The sequence below is a fragment of the Xiphophorus hellerii genome, chromosome 4 (genome assembly GCF_003331165.1).
Source record: "Xiphophorus hellerii strain 12219 chromosome 4, Xiphophorus_hellerii-4.1, whole genome shotgun sequence".
Classification (NCBI taxonomy): Eukaryota; Metazoa; Chordata; class Actinopteri; order Cyprinodontiformes; family Poeciliidae; genus Xiphophorus; species Xiphophorus hellerii.
The window spans coordinates 1,480,538-1,500,668 of record NC_045675.1 but is presented as its reverse complement, the minus strand read 5'-3'; the positions used below and the strand labels follow the sequence as shown (position 1 = coordinate 1,500,668).

General features: G+C 38.2%; 1 protein-coding gene across 5 annotated transcripts in view; it reads left to right on the top strand.

The window, feature by feature from the left end:
• Positions 1-18,366: 18,366 nt before the first annotated feature.
• LOC116719171 (CUB and zona pellucida-like domain-containing protein 1) overlaps positions 18,367-20,131 on the top strand; it is a 36,129-nt gene continuing 34,364 nt past the window's right edge. For 2 of the 5 annotated variants that reach the window (XM_032561603.1, XM_032561601.1), the window contains exons 1-4: positions 18,370-18,542; positions 19,245-19,450; positions 19,603-19,740; positions 19,929-20,067. In XM_032561603.1, coding sequence (XP_032417494.1) covers positions 18,417-18,542; positions 19,245-19,450; positions 19,603-19,740; positions 19,929-20,067 — 609 coding nt within the window. In that variant the 5' untranslated portion in view covers positions 18,370-18,416. Of the gene's footprint in view, positions 18,543-19,244; positions 19,451-19,602; positions 19,741-19,928; positions 20,068-20,131 lie in introns of all 5 variants that reach the window. The other 3 variants (XM_032561605.1, XM_032561604.1, XM_032561602.1) reach the window with 3 other exon arrangements.

The following is a 20,131-nucleotide window of genomic DNA, read 5'->3' as shown; positions in this document are numbered from 1 at the left end:
CTAATTCAATGTTTTTTTTTATTTTCATAACTATTTATAAGGCAATAAATCCCACTTATTAACCTGACAGGGCAGGTTGACCTATGAGGTGAAAACCATTTCAGGTGACTACCTGTTGAAGCTCATCAAGAAAATGCAGAGTGTGTGCAAAGCAGTAATCACAGCAAAAAGTTGCTACTTTGAAGAAACTGGAATATAAGGGGTATTTTCAGTTGTTTTACATTTTTTTGTTTAGTGCATATTTCCAAATGTGTTATTCATAGTTTTGATGCCTTCAGGGGGAATAGATAAAAAACCACTAAAGAGCAGATTCTGGAGAGACGCTGAGCCTCGCGTTGTTCACGCGCCGCCATCTTGGTCATGATGGGTTAATAATTATTCTAATCAGCAGTCAGTGTTGCTGCCCATTTATGAGACTGTCAGGCATTTATAACGTCCTCTCAAACAAATTATCTTTGACGATCTGAAGGTTTAAAAACTGAAAATCAATGGAAAGTTACCAGTGAAAATTGTTGTTAATATATTTGTGAGGAACAAACTAACAGAATGTGTCTAATATTAAAAACTGAAAACCAGGAACTTAAACAGAAACTCAGCAGCAGCTTCTTGGTGAGAGCCTGAACTAAGGAGCTGAGGGAAAATGACTAATAACTTTAAATCTGTTAGTTAACACCCAGAGACCTGCACATCTTTTTCATGATGCCATTTGGCAAAATGCAATGTTTATGGCTTGTTTCATAAATGGCTACTATATTATGTTTTTATGCCATAAAATACTCTGAACTGCCTTGTTCCCATAAAGATAAAGTTGGCCATTAATTGTTAAGAGTCCAGTTAAAAGTTTCCAGTGGTACAAGTGAGTTTTGTAAACTGTGGTTTAGTTTTGTGCCAACAGTGGACATCATTGAAGATTAATGTGACAAGAAATCCATTGATACACCAAAAATGGGAACAAAATAATTCATAAAATAAAGACATTAAAAAATATCCACTTTTCTACCTAAGTTGTCGCCATCTTGTGACTCCTCTGTTCTTGCCTCTGGCTTTAGTGGACTCTGTAAAAAGAGAAAATGTGACAGTAAATAAATACATTGACACACCTGAAGACAAGGAACTATGAACAGAGTCCCTATCATCACCATCATTTATTCCTTGCACTACCTGTGGAAAACCCAAATGGCTTTAACAGATATTTACATTACACCACAATTAGCATGGCATAATATTAGATATCTGTAACTGACTGACTTTATCCTTGGGATCTAGTCGGATCTCATCCAAGCTCATACCCTTAAAATCCAACAGACCAACTTGTTCTAATGCAACTGTAACGGGTACCAGGGTTCCGGACCCGTCAGCAGCAGATAAAGCTGAAAAATGTATGAAAATGAGCACATGGGAGACGCAGTCTGTGTTGCTCCAATTTCTCTCAGCTTATCTATTGAACAAACCAGCTCATTTAACTGTCAATACAGCCCAATTTATAGATCAGTAATTTACTGTACATATTAAACATATTCTATCATTGACATAAACATCAACATTAGCTTTCCTTAAACCAGAAATAATCAAATACCTCATATTTTGTCCCAATTCCCTCAGGTAACAAGTACCTTCAATTCACTGCACTTAATATGCATATTTAATCACACACGGTGACATTTTAATGGGCATGTATCTAAAGTTATTGTAAACTGGCATAACTATACTAGAATTCAAACTACTTTAATTAAGTGAATGTATTACGTCACAATTTAACCTTTCACCATTGTTTATAACACAAATAAACCCTGGAGCCTGATCTACATACCCCGCTATCATCTGCCGCTAGTGTGCTAACCACTAGCATCACGGCATGTTAGCTACTCCCTCTAGCCACTGCTGGCTCCGAAATACAATAAAACTATTTCGAGATCTTTACACTTTGACGCATTTGCTTAAACATTTCTCGAACGGTACCAAATAATAAAAAAAAGTACTTTATTAAAACGAACTTGCAGGTTATTCTCACCTGAAAAATGTATGAAAATGAGCACACGGGAGACGCAGTCTGTGTTGCTCCAATTTCTCTCAGCTTATGAGAAAACGGCAGAGCAACAGGCAGCTCAGAGTCTCCATGCGCCACCTACTGGTGAAACACCATTACTACACCCATCGTCAAAGAAATGCATGCTCCTTTTTTTCTATTGTGAGCACACACCCGTGGGCATCACACACTCCCGGCAAAAAAAAAAAATAGCTCTGACAATAAAAAAACTTAACACAGATTCTCATTAAACCCATTCCCACTAACTAAACCTTCTCAACCGCATAGCATTATGGATGGAAAGCTCATAACTGGTGTGTGGTATGTATGATATTGCCATGGAACTTGAGTACACAAAGAAGAATTTGAGTACGGCGCACTCAGTGGTGGACTAGGTAAATATGAATATTGCAATGGATGGGCAAACACTGCATTCAAGTTTGCATGTGACTGTACTGATGGCTTACCCAGTGAATCATATGTGAGAAAATGTCTGGGCCTCTTATTGCGTGTTGACCTCCTGACCTCTGTCTGATCAAGTTCAGCAGGAGGGATCATGAATTGATTTTCAGTCTCTGGCCCTACAGACCAGTTTATCTGCTCCACTTCCACAGGTCTGGTCGAGACAGGTATGGTTTCATCCATGTTTTGCTCAGGTACGTCGTTTAGAGACTCCAAGATGGCTACAGGCGAATATTCAGTTGGTGTCTGATTTTCATCCCCAACTGTTTCAGGGGCCCTCCCAGAAGTTTGAGATAAAGTTGTCTGAGGTAGAGAAGGTTTCTCGTACAGACACCTTTGCTCGGTTCTTTGTACTGGTACCCCAAGCCGGTATCCTGAGGGAAAATCATTGTCTGAATCAGATGTTTCACCATTCCTCTCTTCTCTCTATGTCTTTGTGTCCTTTCTCTGTCTTTGTTTGTGGGTTTGTTTTCTGACAGGAGCCAACGTTGATTGATGCAGTGTCTCTTCCACAGGTAGGTCATTTACTAGCATAAGCAGGTTGCGATGCAGCGTCCGAGTCTTATTCTGGTCTCCTGATTCAGGACAGACAACATACACTGGGCTGTCTGCCAGCTGTCTTTTAACTAGGTAAACAGCCTTCTCCCAGTAAGTCCGTAATTTGCCTGGTCCTCCACGTTCACTGAAGTTCCGGACCAAGACTCTGTCTCCTGGATGCAGAGTTACTCCTTTTGCCTTCTTGTCGTATGTCACTTTCCCCTTTGCACTAGCCTTTGTGCTACTTTCACTGGCAATCCGGTAAGCTTGTGACATCCGCTCTGCCCATTTCTCCGCGTATCCTTTAGGTGTTTCTGACTCTTTGTCTCCAGCCAATCCAAACAATAAGTCAACTGGGAGGTGTGGATGACGGCCATAAAGAAGAAAAAAAGGTGAGTAGCCCGTTGACTCGTGCCGTGTGCAGTTGTACGCGTGTACAACATGCGGGAGGTGATCCTTCCACCGCAGCTTTTCACTATCAGTCAAGGTCCGTAACATCTGAAGGATGGTGCGATTTAGCCTCTCAACTGGATTCCCTTGGGGATGATATGGTGTTGTTCGTGAGTGGCTCACCCCAGATAAAAACTGCAAAGTTTGGAACAACTTATTCTCAAATTCACGACCCTGGTCGTGATGCAGCTTTGATGGATATCCGAACCGAGGAATGAAGTCATTGAACATCAGCTCAGCGGCTGTCCTTCCACGGCAGAGCAACAGGCAGCTCAGAGTCTCCATGCGCCACCTACTGGTGAAACACCATTACTACACCCATCGTCAAAGAAATGCATGCTCCTTTTTTTCTATTGTGAGCACACACCCGTGGGCATCACACAATCAGAACTTTACTTAATTGTTCCATCTGCACTGTTTCTTCAGGCAGATTGTAAAACCTCATGGACTGCAGATGCTGCCTGTTGGTTAGTTTAGTCAAGCACAGCATTGGTGGATGTTTTGCTCCACATCCTGTTGCAGTTTATCCCCTTAAGTGACTTTTTTCTTCTGGTCTTGGGAAAAATCAAGGGACCGTTATTAGGATCCCACAAACCCACCAATATAAGTGATAAATACAGTAGATAGATTTATTTAAGAGAAATATAAATACAGTTAATCGATGCTGAATAGAGAACATTCTCATTTTTCCTGAGGAATGTTCTGTCGAGTATGCAGACATATTCAAAACATGTTCTAGTACTTCAATAACTGTTGCATACATTTTGTTTGTATTAACTATCATTACATAGCTTACATTAATCAGTTGCTCCACAGACTAATTGCTGTTGTTGAAACAAAGTACAGGTGCACCCATAGTTTTCTGGCCGATCTCCAATATTTAAAACTCCTGACTGATTTTGGCCTACATTGATTTATTTCTGTATTAAACATATTAAAAAAGTTGCAAAGTTGGTAATAGTAAGCTGACTATTGTTAAATGTAGCCTTTTTTCAAATAGATAAGTGGATACGATCAGTTTTACATGCAAGTATTGACCGCTCATCAATCACCCAAAGTTAAAGAAATTGCAACTATAAAGGAAAGACCTTAGGTGAAACAGGAAACACTGAGAGTCTCTAAAGTTCAGCCAAGAACAACTGGCTTCGTTCGCCACAGAGAACCAAAGTGAAAAAATTGTACCTATGGGATGACGCATCTGTTCGAGGAAAATGTAAAAATTAGGGAGAAAAATCTGGGTATCTAAGCTTGTGAGTATCTGTTGTCACCTTGTCTTCTCTGGCACCCAGAACAGGAAGAGGAGGAGGCTGAGACCCCCTGCTGTTTACAACGTATAGTCTGCTGTGGTACTTCTGGGCTTGTTACAAAATGTATGGCAGTTCTGTATTAACCGGATCGACCCGTCCAAATTTAACACACATGGAACATGAAATATACTAAATAAAAAAACTATTTTGCACAAGAGAACTATTATTTTACAGCATCACATGATTATCAGTTATCCACTTTCAGTTAAATCTTAGAATTTAGTTCATTTTTATTTGCTTATTTTCTCGTTGATTTATAATTAGAATTTTTGTTTAATTTGTTATTTAAAATAAGTTATTTAAAATAAGGTTAGTAATTCACTTAATTAGTTAATTAATTTCAGTTTGGGACATGGGTGTTTCACAGTATAAATACGTAGGTTTTAGGCAGCTCATTGTGCATGTGGTGGTCATGGTTTCTTACCATGTTACAAAATGTATGGCAGTTCTGTATTAACTGGATACAGAACTGCCATCAGTTGTCAGTCAGTCAGTCAGTCAGTCAGTTAGTGAACAGGTGCAGGAATCAGAGCAGGAGAAGCAGCAGAATCCTGTGACGCCTGTAACTTGTTTTGTCTGAACAGTGGAATAAAACAAAGAACTGAATTTTTGACTTTTTTAAAAATCTTTTTGGATGGCGTAAGCCAGAATCCACGGTGCATCAGGTGACTATTTGAGTTGGATTCGCCTTTTGTTTTGATCACCTTTAAGTCTTAAGTTTTTTGATTTTTGAATTTGAGTTTTGGACAAATAGTCACTACAATCAGTAATAAAAGCTACGGTTTGCTGTTTAATCTGCTGCTCTAGGAATGAAGCGGTTGTTAAACGTCACTCCTTGACTCGCGCCGGAAGAAAAACTACGAGTTTTTCACTGCGCGTAACACAAACCCTGTAAATTCTAGACACTAACAGGTACCATAGAATTGCACAGAAGAAATCTGTGAGGGACGGCGGAGTCCCAGAGCGAAATTCAGTGAAAGAGGAACGGAGCCTGGTGCCAGAAGCCCATTAAAATGCTGTTTACATCGTTTTAAACTGTGTGATTGTGAGGGGGAATAAAAATAGCGACAGGTATTTTGTTCCATATAACACAGTAGGAGTGTAACAGGTAAACCTTTATGGATGCAAACTCGACTAAAAACCCACCTGTTTGAAACGTAATCAATTACAAATTTATTGATAGAACTTGACTTAATGTCGTGTTTTGATTATTGATTCTATGTTTCATTGTGTTTCTGTTTGTAATGATGTAAAGCACTTTGAAATGCCTTGCTGCTGAAATGTGCTATACAAATAAAATTTGATTGATTGAGTGATTGATTGATTGATAGCGCCACCCAGAGGGCAGCAAGGGAAACACATGGTGCAGGATTTTCAGCCTCTTCATGTCTGCGCCACAGTTCTTGACATACCTTGTTTTCTGGGAAGTTGTCTGAAAACTATTGCATTTAAACACTGAGGGAGGAAGGAACTATGAAAACATCACGACTTTTTATGAAGCATGAAATGCAAAAGTCAAAAAAGTTTTTCTTCTTTCTTCATCAGCTGAAAGAAATTCATTCGCAGTGCAGCAGTTTGCAGCGTTGTGAATGAATCAAACAAAAAAGAGCTCTTATAATCTATTTCTGTGTTTCTTTACAAAGTACATTTACTTGAAGTATAAACAATAAACTTGTTTTTTTTGCAGATGCTGAGTCAGCTGTGTGGAGCATTTATTTATTATTTTTGCAGATATCTGATGTTTCCTCATTCAGTTCATTGTTTACGCCTGTAAAGGCCCGTCACTCTGAACATTTATATCATAAAGTTTTCCTAGGTTTCGTCTTCAGAAGCGGAAGTGATAACATTAATTTCTTATAATTGCAGGTGTAATTATGTTCATGTTATCAGCAGCTGGTAGCAGTTAATTTGATTTAAAGTAATCATTAAATGTGGTAACGAAAATCTGTGTTTTCATCCTGCAGGAAATTTAAGAGATAGATCTTCTATAGGATCTCCGTCTGGGGATGTTTAGATCTCATATCTGCATGCAATGGATGAATCAGCTGGTTAGAATTCAGTCAAGCGAGTTTAACTGGACCGTGGAGCAGGATTCCTTCAGCTGGGTCAGGTGAGAAGTGGCCAAACAGGTGAGATTCTTTACAGTGGTGGTTTTGGCAGCAGCAGAAAAGGAAAAGGTTTAAGCTTTGATCCATGCAGACACAATGTGCGGGAACCCGCACCTCTTTTGTTTTTACTCTGCAGTGATTGATTGCTGACAGTTACAGTAAATGGTGAGGGCAGGGCTTACAGGAAGTGATAAAATAAAAAGAATATAGAAAAAAGCATAAAGCTGATCACTTTCTTCCATCCACTGTGTTTGTTTCAACATGCTTGATGTCCGGTTGGGTCTGGATCCTGAAGCTTCTGGGCCTCAGAAATGAGCAGGTGCAGGATTTTCATGGACGCTTTTATCAGGGTCTCTGCACTCAAATTTAAAACTTTTAAAAACTATCATGAATGAAATTTAAGACATGAACAATGACAGAACTGTACAAAGAAAATCCCATATTTTTATTATATGAAAGTATGTATTTGTAAGAATGGAAAACTATTAAGGAGGAAATTGTACTTGTTGGATTCCGACAACAGATTTAGTCACATTCTTAGTTTAGCTGAAAACATCATTTACAGTTTGTTTCATTTTTTTCCCGTTAGTTTTCATAGCTGCATCTATTATGTTGTTTTGAATTGTTTTTTAGGTTTAATTATTCTGTAATCTTTACTCTCTTGTTTCTGTTTTACTTTAGTTCACTACTTTAGTTTACTCTTAGTGTTTCTAGTTATATTTATTCTCTTCTTCTCTAAAAAATACGAGACTAAATAATCTCGTCACGACAAATTTAAGGACCTGTAATTGACGTATTCAAAGCCGATTTACACATTTTAAAATAAATTTAAGACATTTTAAGGCCTCAATTTTAGATGCATGGATTTAAGTGTTATTAAGGATGCACAGGTACTCAGGTTATGGATGTCTTACCTTAACTTGCTAAGATAATCCACCTATCTTAACCCTCTTGGAGGGTCAACATTTTATCTTCCTTACTTTTCCACCAGTAGTTGAGGCCAGAGCTGCAGGCCGGCCAGTCCAGCAGCTCTGGCCTCCTCTTCCTCCTTTGGAACATGATTAAAATGTGATTTTTCTGTGGATGTCCGAGGAGAAGACATCGTCCTGAAAGGAACAGATGTTAGTTTAAAACTCTTCAGGACTTTCCTGGGTTAATAGTACCATCACAGACATGAACATTTTTGCTTTTTTCCAATTCAGAGTTTTCTGAAGGATCAGTGATCATAGCTGTCCAAATGATTTTACTTTGTTACCTCCAGCAGATGATCTTGTTTGTTGTTAAACTGGAAGGTTTGAAACCAGGAGTCTGTCAGTCCTCCAGTGCTACTTCTGGATGCATCCCAGTTCCAACACACCTGAATCTGCAACCTGAACAGGTAGATTTACCTCCTCAGCATGTTAGCATGTTTTGCAAAGGCCTGGTCATTAAGCATTCATCTGATTCAGGTGTGTTGGAGCAGCGATGAATTAAAGGTTGCAGGACGGTGACACTAGATGACTGGAGTCACAGATTCCAGCTTTTAGCCATATTTAGCTGTTAACCGCAGCCTAAAATTAATAGTTTATGTGAACAGAACTGATGAAATGAAACTATGACTGTATTCTGAGCTTTTTTCTATTCAGGTTTATTGTTGGTCTTGTTTTGTTTCATTTCAGCAGCAAAGTGAGAACAGAAATGCATATTTAAGTTTTGGTTTACTGGAATCAGTAGCCAGTTGTTGGACCTGAAAGATGAGAATCCAGAATGTTGCTCTGTTGTTTCAGCTCCTCGTCTTTGGCTGGGGATCAAACCTGTGACAGGTCTGATTCCCCATGCACACCTCGCATATGAATTAATTAAAGATGGCATGAGTATCGGCTCGTGAAATAAACAACACAGAAAATGTTCATTAAGGCAGCTGGCTTTGGACCAAAGTGGCGACAGAAACAGGAGGAAATGAATCATCTGTTGACTGACAGAGTTTGATTCTGCATTCAACCTGAACCCAGAGGATTTGTTAGAGAACAAATGGACTCAGTTCAAATGGCTGAAGTTCAGGACAGCACTTTACTAAAACAATGTTTTAATAAACCTTTCAATAAAGCTGTATGGAGTTCTGTGGCTGGGAATGGATTTATTACAGTCATGAACAATGTGTATGCACAAGTCTTATGTTGCCAAGGGTGATGCAGTCATGATAAACGGACTGAACTTATATCGCTCTTTTCCGGTCCAACTCATCGCTCACAGCGGAGCCTCTTTCATCCATTCACACTCACATTTATACAAACACACATCAGCAGAGGCACATCGACACCAAACCTTTCACATGCAACACAACAACTCAACCTGCTGAGTCGCCCATCATCAGTCGGCCATTTTGGTTTTCAGTTTTGCGTTATTCTTGGATTTTTGCTTATGAATTCCTTTATGAATTTTAAATTGTTTACTACGTTTCTAACCATGGTTGGAAAAGCTAAAGAATTAAATATTGTTCAGCTCATATGTGTCTTTATTCAGCTGCTAGCATGTCATGATGGTCATGAGACAGGCTTCAGTCAGAGGCCTCTTCAAAGCCATTGCAAGACTGACTGCTACAGGAGATCCTTCCTGCCCATCAACAACGACTCTGAAGATAAACGTCTAATTTCCCTTTACGATAAATACAATATTCTGAACTCAACTCAATATATATTAATCAAACATCAAGTAAGTTTTACACTTCATAATTGTTTTGGATTTAGAGGAAATATTTTCTTAAAATGTTTAGTTTAATCTGATTTGAGCAAAATTTCTCATATTGACACAGAATTGATATTATTAAGATAATTTGACCTCCTGGGAAAACAAATTCCTCTCATCTGATTGGATAATCTGACCAGGATCTTTATCAGGACATGCAGACATTTTCTTATCTCCTTCATTCAGAGATATATTTCTAAAATGCCTCCCTGTGTTGTTGCCTAACTAGAATATTCTAGACACAATCAAAACTTCAAACTGCTGTCCTCGGTTTTTCTTTTAGTATCTGCACATATTCAGGTGAAATAGACCGCCACCGGTTCGTTCGTCTGTAACCAGATAAGGTTCAAGTTTCTCTGTTCTGTCACGCAGATCAGCAACAAATCAACGTCAGGCCTCCTAATCTCTGCTGAGTCCATGTACTTCCTTGTAAATACACACTGATAAGCTTGTAGGAAAGAAATAGAATCTTATCGTGTGACTATTCATTACATTTTTTAGAAGGTATTAGATTTTAAATCTCTGAATCCAACAGGTGTGTGGGACGGAAAAGGGGAAAAAAGGTAGAAATAACCCTAACCCTACCCCCCCATTTTCGGCTCACCCTTTGTCCCTAATGGGGTCAGGAGGGTTGCTGGTGCCTCTCCAGCTACGTTCCAGGCGAGAGGCGGGGTTCACCCTGGACAGGTCACCAGTCTGTCGCAGGGCAACACAGAGACATACAGGACAAACACCCATGCACACACACACTCACACCTAGGGAGAATTTAGAGAGACCAATAAACCTGACAGGGAGGAAGCCGGAGAGAACCCACGCATGCACAGGGAGAACATGCAAACTCCATGCAGAAAGACCCCTGCCAGGAATCGAACCCAGGACCTTCTTGCTGCAAGGCAACAGTGCTACCAACTGCGCCACTGTGCAGCCTGCAATACTGGCTTGAAGAAGCAATTACACAGAATGAAAATTAGCAAAAAGCTTAACGAATAAAATATTGAGTTGCTGTGTTCGATAAAAGTGCATATTTATTATTTCGTTATTTGCTCAGATTAAAGGATTCGAACTCTTTTTGAGCTACCGGTTTCACTGCAAGGTGGAAATATTCAGGTTTATCGGAGAGACGAGGACGATGATGCAGGCGGCAGGTGGGTGGATGCAGGCCAGAAAGAGATTAAACACATGACAGATTCCTGTGCGACTCCATGTATCATGTTATAAAAGGACAGGTTTTGAATGAACAAAATGAAAAACATTGTTCAAGGCGGTGAGGCCAAAGTGCTGCTGACACAAAACAAAGAAACCAAGAACAGAGGAGTGGACTTAATCTGACGAGCAGAAAACGGGTCAGTAATGAGAACCAGCCCTGGGAAAACTGGTTTTACAAAATCAACACAAAACACATTCAAATACACTGATTAGTAATTAGAACAAAAATGTTCTCTGGGCAGTTTCACTAACCTCAGTCCTTAAGGATAAGAAAAGAAGGCAAATGTTAAGAATATGATCAGAGCTGCCAGGTCAAAATATAAAATGTCCCACAGCTGCAGTGGAACAAGTGTTGAAATAATCACACATGAATCTAAACATAATGGGAAGGTCCAGCCCTCACTGGGTTCTGTGTCCCAAATGAAAGCTAAAGATCCGGTGAAGAAACTACTGAAGCTGGTAAAGAAATGAGAGAAACTTCCAAACGAGTCCTGAGCCAACATGGACTGAACGGCCGCTCACACAGGAAGAAGCCATGACTGCAAACTGATCACAGTTGGCCTCCTGACTCAGACCTTAGATATCCTGTCATGTGGTCTGATAAATAAAAAACTAAAATATTTGGATACTTGGGAAACGTGAAGCTTGAGAACAACATAGTGACTTTGAAACATGGTGGTGGCAGCATCATGGGAAGTTTTGCTCCAGGAGGAACTTGTGCAGTTTAAATGACATCATGAGTAAAGAACCTTTTGTATAAATATTCAAATTCAAATTCAGAAATATTTTATTGATCCCAAAGGGAAATTAAATGAACTCTGGGATTTCTGACTTCAGCTGTGGTTTTATTTCAGCTTTTCTAGTGTTAATCAGCTGCTACCTGTTGTAAACCACCCTGTTGCTATGGTTACACATCATAACAAATAAGTATGAAAAGTATTGCCAAAATCAATTCAACTACACAGGATCTAAAACAAGAAGGAATGATTGTCCAAAAAAGCTTTTTTCCAAGAAAGGCAGGAATGAAGTTTAGAAAAAGAAAATGTCTGAATGAAAGTTCAGAGTTTCTCCAACATGCTGCCATCCGGAGCAGAGCGGCTTGAATTCAACAACATCTAAAGACATCAGCCAGGGAGCAAAAGCCTGGTCACAGATCTGTCTTCCAAATGGATGAAAACCCTCTGAAAACCAAGAGATGAGAAGCTGAAGGACAACAACGAGTCACAAACCCCTGATCTCAGTCCCAGACTGTCTGCTGCTGACTGCAGATTAATTTTTTGTTATATTTGTTGCTGCTGTGTATTTGCTTTGATCTAAAATTTAGTTTCCTTCTGGCATCGTCAACACTCTGCCAGAAATGTTGACATCAGAGCAGCTCACAAGGTTTCCAGTTTACTGGCCGCATGCCAAACCCGTGTCTCTAAACGGGACGCTGCCGGGATGTTTCGTTTCACAATTCACTGATCACAAGACAGATTGTTGCAATTTTGTTTTAATTAACTTTACACCAAGAACACTGGTTCAAATAAAATCCAGAAGAAAAACTGATTTTAAATACAGTTCTGGTTCATATACAATCAATTTTCTTTATATTTTTAAATTAGCTCAACTATATGTAACTGAAAAGCACATGACTCATGTCATCACCTGGACCATATTTAGTGCAGCGGTCCCAATATTTTACATAAACTACTTCACTCAGAACTGGGCCTAAAGTTGTTTAATTCAATCATGACAATTCAAAAAGCCTGAAGAGATCAAAGCTTTCAAATTAAAAACACTAAGCAAGAGGTTTTTATGTAAATGATGTGCTCTGCATTCATTTAGGGTCAAATCATATTTGTGGACATTTTTTGCTTCTAGCTTTTTGCACAGTTTCTGATTTGAATGAAATATTTACAGTTTCTGCAAGAATGAGGTAAATGTGAAGCTTTACATTTACAGCGCTTCACTTTTCCCACATTTTATGTTACATGTACAATCTCTTCCCTCAAACTTCTACACAAATGGGAATACTGCATTAATTCAGTACAATTAAAAATAATTACTGACCTGAATACTTCTTCGCTTTAATTGTGATAATTATCAAAAGTTAAAACAACCCGTTTTTGACCACTAATAATCTGATTAGGAAGCTCAGAAATATCAAAATCACAATGACAGGACAGCAATATGATCTGTTTGAATTTTATAGAGGAAGTATTTATAATTTTATTATTGCCTGAAGTTTCCTGTAAATTCATCTTTGTCACCTTCTTTCCGTCACTTCGGTGTCTGTTGTGTTTGAAGCCAAAAGTTATTTTTGGATCATGAAGCAACACCTGAAAAGGAATGCGAAAAGTTCCCGTCTGTGCAAATCAAACAAAGAGGTGACAGATGGCTCCAAAGATAGACAACAGGGAAGTAAGGCCACATTCTTAGCTGATGCAGGTTTTGATCTCAGGTGAGAAACACCTGGGACAGGTCAGGGCTTCCTTAAAGGGCCGACACATTCAGACAGCCGTCCGTCCACAGACAGGTTGAATTAGAACCACGTTTGTCTAAAATGGATGCTGGAGTACCCAGAGAAACCACACTCGTTCACAGGGACAACATGAAACACAGATCTGCACAAGTAAAACATTAATTTCTCAAGTCTTTCTCCTCCAAGAAGGAAAACTTCATTCTCAGAGATGAAAAATGCAGAGAAAAGAAAGTTTCATCCATCAAACTGCAGTTACATTCAGCATCAGGTGTTAAACATACGTTCAACAGATCAGGTCACCAGATCTGTAAGATCCTCGTCTGAAAAAAAGCTGCCTCCTGCATAACATTATGTAAGGAAATGCTTTAGCTGTCCATCTGCACTCATGGCTATCCCTCTATCCCTCTATCCCTCTATCCCTCTATCCCTCTATCCCTCTATCCCTCCATCCCTCTATCCCTCTATCCCTCTATCCCTCCCTCTATCTCTCTATCTCTATATGAGATGGAGAGATTGCAGAGATAAAAACTGCAATAAATATGGAGATTATAACCCAGTAGCCTAAAATCTCATTAATTTTAAGCAGGTTTATCTCAACTAACCACCGGTTTTCTGCCAGAGCTGTTCATGTTTTACAGTGAAAGCTGATGAGAGGAGAGGAGAAGACAGGCCAAAACCCTCACAGACGACTTACAGTTATTACTTCATACTTTAGATTTATGGTCATCAGAGTCCTGACCTGAATCTGTGGAAGGAGCCAAAGATTAGGGGAATGGTTAGGAGGCGTTTCAACCTCAGAGACTTCAGGTTCATCGCCAGATAAATCATCAAAGTACCAGAGAAAAATGCAGAAATCTGCTCAGGAAGTAGGAAGTAGGAAGGTTGGACTGACCAACAAATAGTTTTATGAGTCATTACAGGGAAGAGTACAAATAATTTCTCATGTGGCATTTTATAATAAAATTTCTTGATCGTTTTACATTTTTTCATTGCCTTTAGATATTTTCTACCAGGAACTTCTTAGTTGAATGAAAATGATTTTAAATCAAAATCTGTATTTGCTCATTTTTACACTTACAGCTTTATTTATCTCAGTCACAATTTATTTACATTACCGGAAACAAAGACATGAGAATAAAAACCCACTTTTCTCACGAACAAGAACATTTAATAAATTAATATTGAAATGCTGCAGAAGTTGCTGGGAATACATTTATTTGATGCAAACATAATGAAATGTCATAACTTTTAGGAAACATTTTCACTGTTTCAACAGCAAAAGCATGAAATTATCATTTCTACAGGAAACATGAACATTTGAATAGATTTATTTGCTTTAATGGCCTCATAGTTCACTGGATTGTTTAGTTGAAAACTCACAATGTCACTGAATCAAAACAGAAAGGAGCAGTGATGACTGATTACAGAGAAAACATTAAAGTTATGAGCTTCATGTGAAAGACAAGGTTGCTATGGTGATGGCAGAAAACACCGATGAAGAAATGAAATGTGTCAGAGCAGAAAAACCAGTTCCACCATCAGGCGTTGCACCATCCACTCTTAACTTTCAGATCTGTTATCAGTTTGAGAATGCAAAGTTTTACATCAGTCAACACTTAATGTTAATTAGTTAATGTAAACCTACAATTACTGTCATGACAAGCACCAAATTAGCTGTTTCTGTCACCAATATGCACAAATCACAGTCTATATTCTACTAATGTTTTATAATTTCTGTAAATCAGACATGAAATGATCCGGACTTTTTCTGCAGTGACCAGGACATTTTCCAGTCACGGAGTGGAACGGTGACCCCGGGTGGTGGAACATGATCTTTTTGTTTTTCTGGTTTTAACAGTCATCCTCCAAATGGACCAAAGTAGACAGAGACGTTCCCACCGGGTCACTTTAAGATGTTTCAGTTGTTTTTGAGGACGAGTAACCGACTTCCATTTTCTGTAACTTAAATTCTGGCTAAATATTGCTAGCAATAGTTAGCTGTCATTTTAAGCCAGACTTGATTTTTACTTTGAAGATTGTGAAACAGCTGATAAACCAAAATCAGATGATAGTTTAATGATGCAAGTGTCTAAAAGAAATTAATAATTGTTCATTTAGTTTGTTTTTATACAGATCAGATCAATTATATAAACTGCATCCTCTTGACCCACATACAGCCAAAAGATTAGCTTTAGCATTTAGCTTGTCTCTGCTTATTGTGTGTTCGTTGTACACAGTGAGGGTCTGTTGTATTTAGGCTGATGAAAGTGCCTAATGATGATAATATTGTAATTTCTGTGTAACTATGTCAGCGTAGTTTTATTTTAGAAATCAAAAATCTCAACTGAATAATTTCTTATCTTGAACTAGGGCTGCACCGATTGCAGTTTTCTGGCTGATCGCAGATTACCGATCTTTTAAGAAGCCTAACTTACTGATTCCATTTTTTGTCTGAAGTGTTGCTCAATATATCAAGAAAGTAGCTGCATTGGCAACAATGGGGTGGCTGTTGTTAACTGTAAATGTGCAGACATGAGCTGCTGGTCTGTCAGTCAAACCTCTGTCACAGGAGAAAGGAGAAGCACAGTGGTTGATTTTTAGACCTTTGTCAAAGTTAATAACATCGGTGGATAAGACCGGCTAAGATGTAAAAATCGGCCGATCACCGATCTCCCAAATTAAGAAAATCAGCACCAATAAATCGGCTGGCTGATCAATCAGTGCAGCCCCACCTTGAACACTGCAGCTGCACAATCTGCTTGCATTGATCAGCAAAAGATCAATCTAATCTGCATTTGTCCAAACTTTGAAGGCGTCTTTTCACTTTACAAAATGGCTTTAATGTAAACATAAAGACATAAAACAAAGTGAGTTATGGCTTCCACATAGATTGTAATATTCATTTGCTCCTGCTAGGGCCAGCTCTGAATTAGGGCAGCATGTTTCTACAGAGCAAACCTGCCGTTGTTCATGTAGGCAGCTGGCTTCAGTAAATGGTAACCCTGAAAAGCCAACACAGAACTAGCAGAGAAAAAACAAGGTGTGGTTGATCTTTTATGTCTCACATTTGGGAAAACAAAGTGAAACTATATAAATGGCACTCAGAACATTCCTGCTTAACAATGTAATGTCTCACCGCAGAGCAGTAACAATGTGCAAATAGAGGTGAGATGATTCACATTTAATTTCTGTGTTGTTTGTTAATACTGGAAATTTAACAATCAAAACACACAGGAGTTGTAATCAAACTCCTGTCCTTCTGCCAGTAAAGTTTGGTTCATTTGTGGAGGTGTGAACGTGTAATCGGACCAAAGAAGTGAACTTTCTGGTCCGCCTACAAACCTCATTGAAACAAACTTGTTGTGGTTTGAATGTGAACCTCCAGTGTGACCCGAGTCTGCACTTAAAGCAAGACATGGGCTACAGCGCCATGCATTCTGGGTAAATACAACCAAAACAAACATGCTAGCCTAGCCCTAGCAGGAGAAATGGCCCGTGGTCTTTAGCAAAAGACAAAAGAGAAATCCCCCAACAGCTAAAATCTGACGCTACTTTATTTTTGTTTACATTTGGTGAAGAAGGAAGTTGCGCTCGATGTTTTCTTCTGAGATTTTTGTGTCGTTTCCTTCAGTAGTTCTCGGTGCAACGTCGTTTAAAATCATTTAAAATAATACAACATGTACAAAATCATACATATAGAGCACTGAAATATAAAAAACATAAAAACATTAGGCACAGATACAGTTCTGTTTCTGATATAACCAGAGTTGTGTTGTTTTTTGAACAAACTAAAACGGTAAATTTAAATTTAAATTGGCAGAGGGTGAGTCACTAACTGCAGATCCTCTCACAGACAGAGGAGCACTTTGAGCAGAAATGGTTCCACAAAATGGAAACTTATCATTTCCATTTAAAGCTGCTCTGGTAGATCTACTGCAATCTCTGTGTACAATCACTTAATTATTATTGTCATGTCAAAAAGGAACTTAAAGCCAAATCTATGTTTTTAATCCAAGTCTTTGTTTTTTTTTGTTTGATACAGATTCTCTGCATAGTTACATGTCATCATTTATGCGGGAAGTGCCTATTAACCTGGAATGCAATTTGACACAAACAATAGAAGTAATCATACAAGAGGAAAGTTCTCATGATTTATTTTCCCTCTCCTGTTGAAACAGTCACTGAAATGAACTATGCTTTCTAAACTTTAGGAGAGCATTGTTGAGATTTCATTAAGGTTAAACTTGATCGTTTTCTTGTAGCTTAGAAAACAAGTTTCCAAGAATATTAAAAGGAAACAAACAGTAACAAAGCTAAAGTTGTGTGTTTTGCTATTATATTATCTATTTTATTCCTTTGTCATTATAAACAGGTGGAAAAAAGTAAAAAGAAACTGAGATCTATGGTGTTTGGCAGCCTGACAGGAAGTTACTCAACATCACTGTGACTCAGGATTTCGCAGGAAACGCAAACAGAATCAAACTGGGATCAAACTGGGATCAAATGTCTTGGTTAACTGGGGTTAACTTTGATTTTGGTGATAAAAAAGGACGAGAAACAGCAGAGCACCTACAGTACGTCTTCTACAAACCATGACAGTATAGTGTGGAGTGACAGGAAGAAATGTCTAGAATAATAAAGGCGTATTGCTGCGCTAAATACCTTCAGATGTGATCATGTGAAAAGTTACTGTCTAAAATCTTTCTTTCTTTGCATTTCACATCATTTAATTTTAACAAACACTCCTGAAATATGAAAGAAAAATGATATTTTTTATTGAAAAAAGAAATTAAAAGTTTTTTATCAGCCTAGTCCTTAATCCATTTATTTATTGAGCCTTTCATGTTTTCATTCATATGTCACTCATTTATTTATTTAATAAAGTTTTCCATTCAAAACAGAAAATTGGAAAGGTTTTCCCATCCTGTTCTTCATCTGCATCAGTCTAAGTGAAATATGCTCTGGTTTCTGTTTGTTTTCTCAAACCAGTTCTGCAGCTGCCTCATTGTTCTCCAGCTTCTCTTCATTCCTTCATCCTGCAACACCCCTTTGACCTGGCAGGTGTATTTAAAATGCTGCAGGTAGGCGGGAGCGTCTTTGCTAGTGACAGAGTTGAGCTGAGAGCATCAAGATGGCCTCCGCGGTGTTGCTTCTGCTGCAGCTGCTGCTGCTCACCTCCCTGGTGTCGGCGTCTCATCACTGGGGAGGAACCACCAGCTTCACCTACAAAGGAAGGAACCCTGATGGGTCAGTTAAGGTAAAAACCCCTGAATAACATTTTATATTTAGATTTAACAGGATAATATTTATCTTAGAAATGTTTTGTTTTGACTGTTGCGCCATATTAATACGTTAAACTGTGAGGAAGGTTGTGTATGCAGTCATGTTCAATAAAGGCTTCAATGGGGCTTGTTTGTTGGATTAATTATATTTTTAAAACTATATTCTTTAAGCATGTATTAAACATACTTTTCATGAAACCCACATTTCTGTATTATGTACTTTTTTAATTAACAGAAATAAAAACTTGAAATCATTAGTATGTGTGGGATTAATCTGTGGTTCACATATTGATGGATTTACTGAAATAATCAAATTTTAATAATTTCATAAATTATTAGATCTTCTTTATTACGTCTTTATTCTTTATTCTGTATTGCATTATTACATCTTCTTTCTTTACGACTTTTGAGATGATTGTCCTCAATTCAGAAAATTATAAAAATGTAATATACTTACCAACTGGCTGATTGATGAAAACATTTTAAAACCATTTTTTCTTGCTTTACAGCTACTTCAATTTCAAATTTAAAAAAAATCTTAAATATGTTTTACTATTAATTACCTAAAACAAAAAGTTTAAACATTTAAAAAAAATTTTAAATCAGTCATTTACATGAAGGACTGAACCATCTTGTGCTGTAAAGTTTCATATTTTCTTATAATATTTCACCCACAGATGTCCCTCCGAACCAGAGATACTTATGATGCCTGTTATTATAACCACTACTGGTATTGTTACAGTAGCAACTGCGGCCATGCAAACACTCAAGTCAGAACTCAAATTGACACAAGCACCAATACTCCATCCTACAAAAGCCAATGGTGTGAGTCAGAAACAGTTGAGACATGGACCATCCCCAGTGACAAACCTTTCAATCTCAGGTGAGCATTTTTACAAATGTAAAAAAAAATATTCATATTTGAAAGAATGGAATCACTTTGAATATCATCATCCATGTTATGAATAGCTGTTGTGTTTTTGGTGGCAAAATATGCATGAAGCTTTATCTTGTCCTGTCCCTTTAAAATATCAGGGCAGCTAGCTGCTGTTGGATCTCTACACGTAACTCGGTTATTAACTGGAACTTGGATTCTCAAGTGGATTTTGGAACGAGGTCGGACACAAGAAAACCAAATAAATTACCTGATATTGCCATTGTCCCCTTCTTAAGGTAACTATCCTTTGGTTTCTATAACTGATTTGCATTAAACACAATCAAATGTAAAGAATAAACCAAAATATTTGTATTATTTTCAATGTGATTTCCATCAAGTCAATGTCAGAGACTTCAGAGAATGTTGAAAATACTTTTTTTTCTTGGTTTGCTGATTTTACAATTTGTGTTTGTATCCCATGAAGAGTTCCTGAGAACTGCCCAAGAACGTACAGGCTGGCTGCCTTTGACCCTGATGGCGACCGAGTCCGCTGCAGGTATGGGAATAACCAAGGATACGAGTGTGACAACTGCCAACTCCCTTCAGGCTTCCAGCTTGACCAGGTCAGTCACATATTTTAAGTTATATTATTAGCTCATATAAAACTGTGATAATTAACTATTTAAT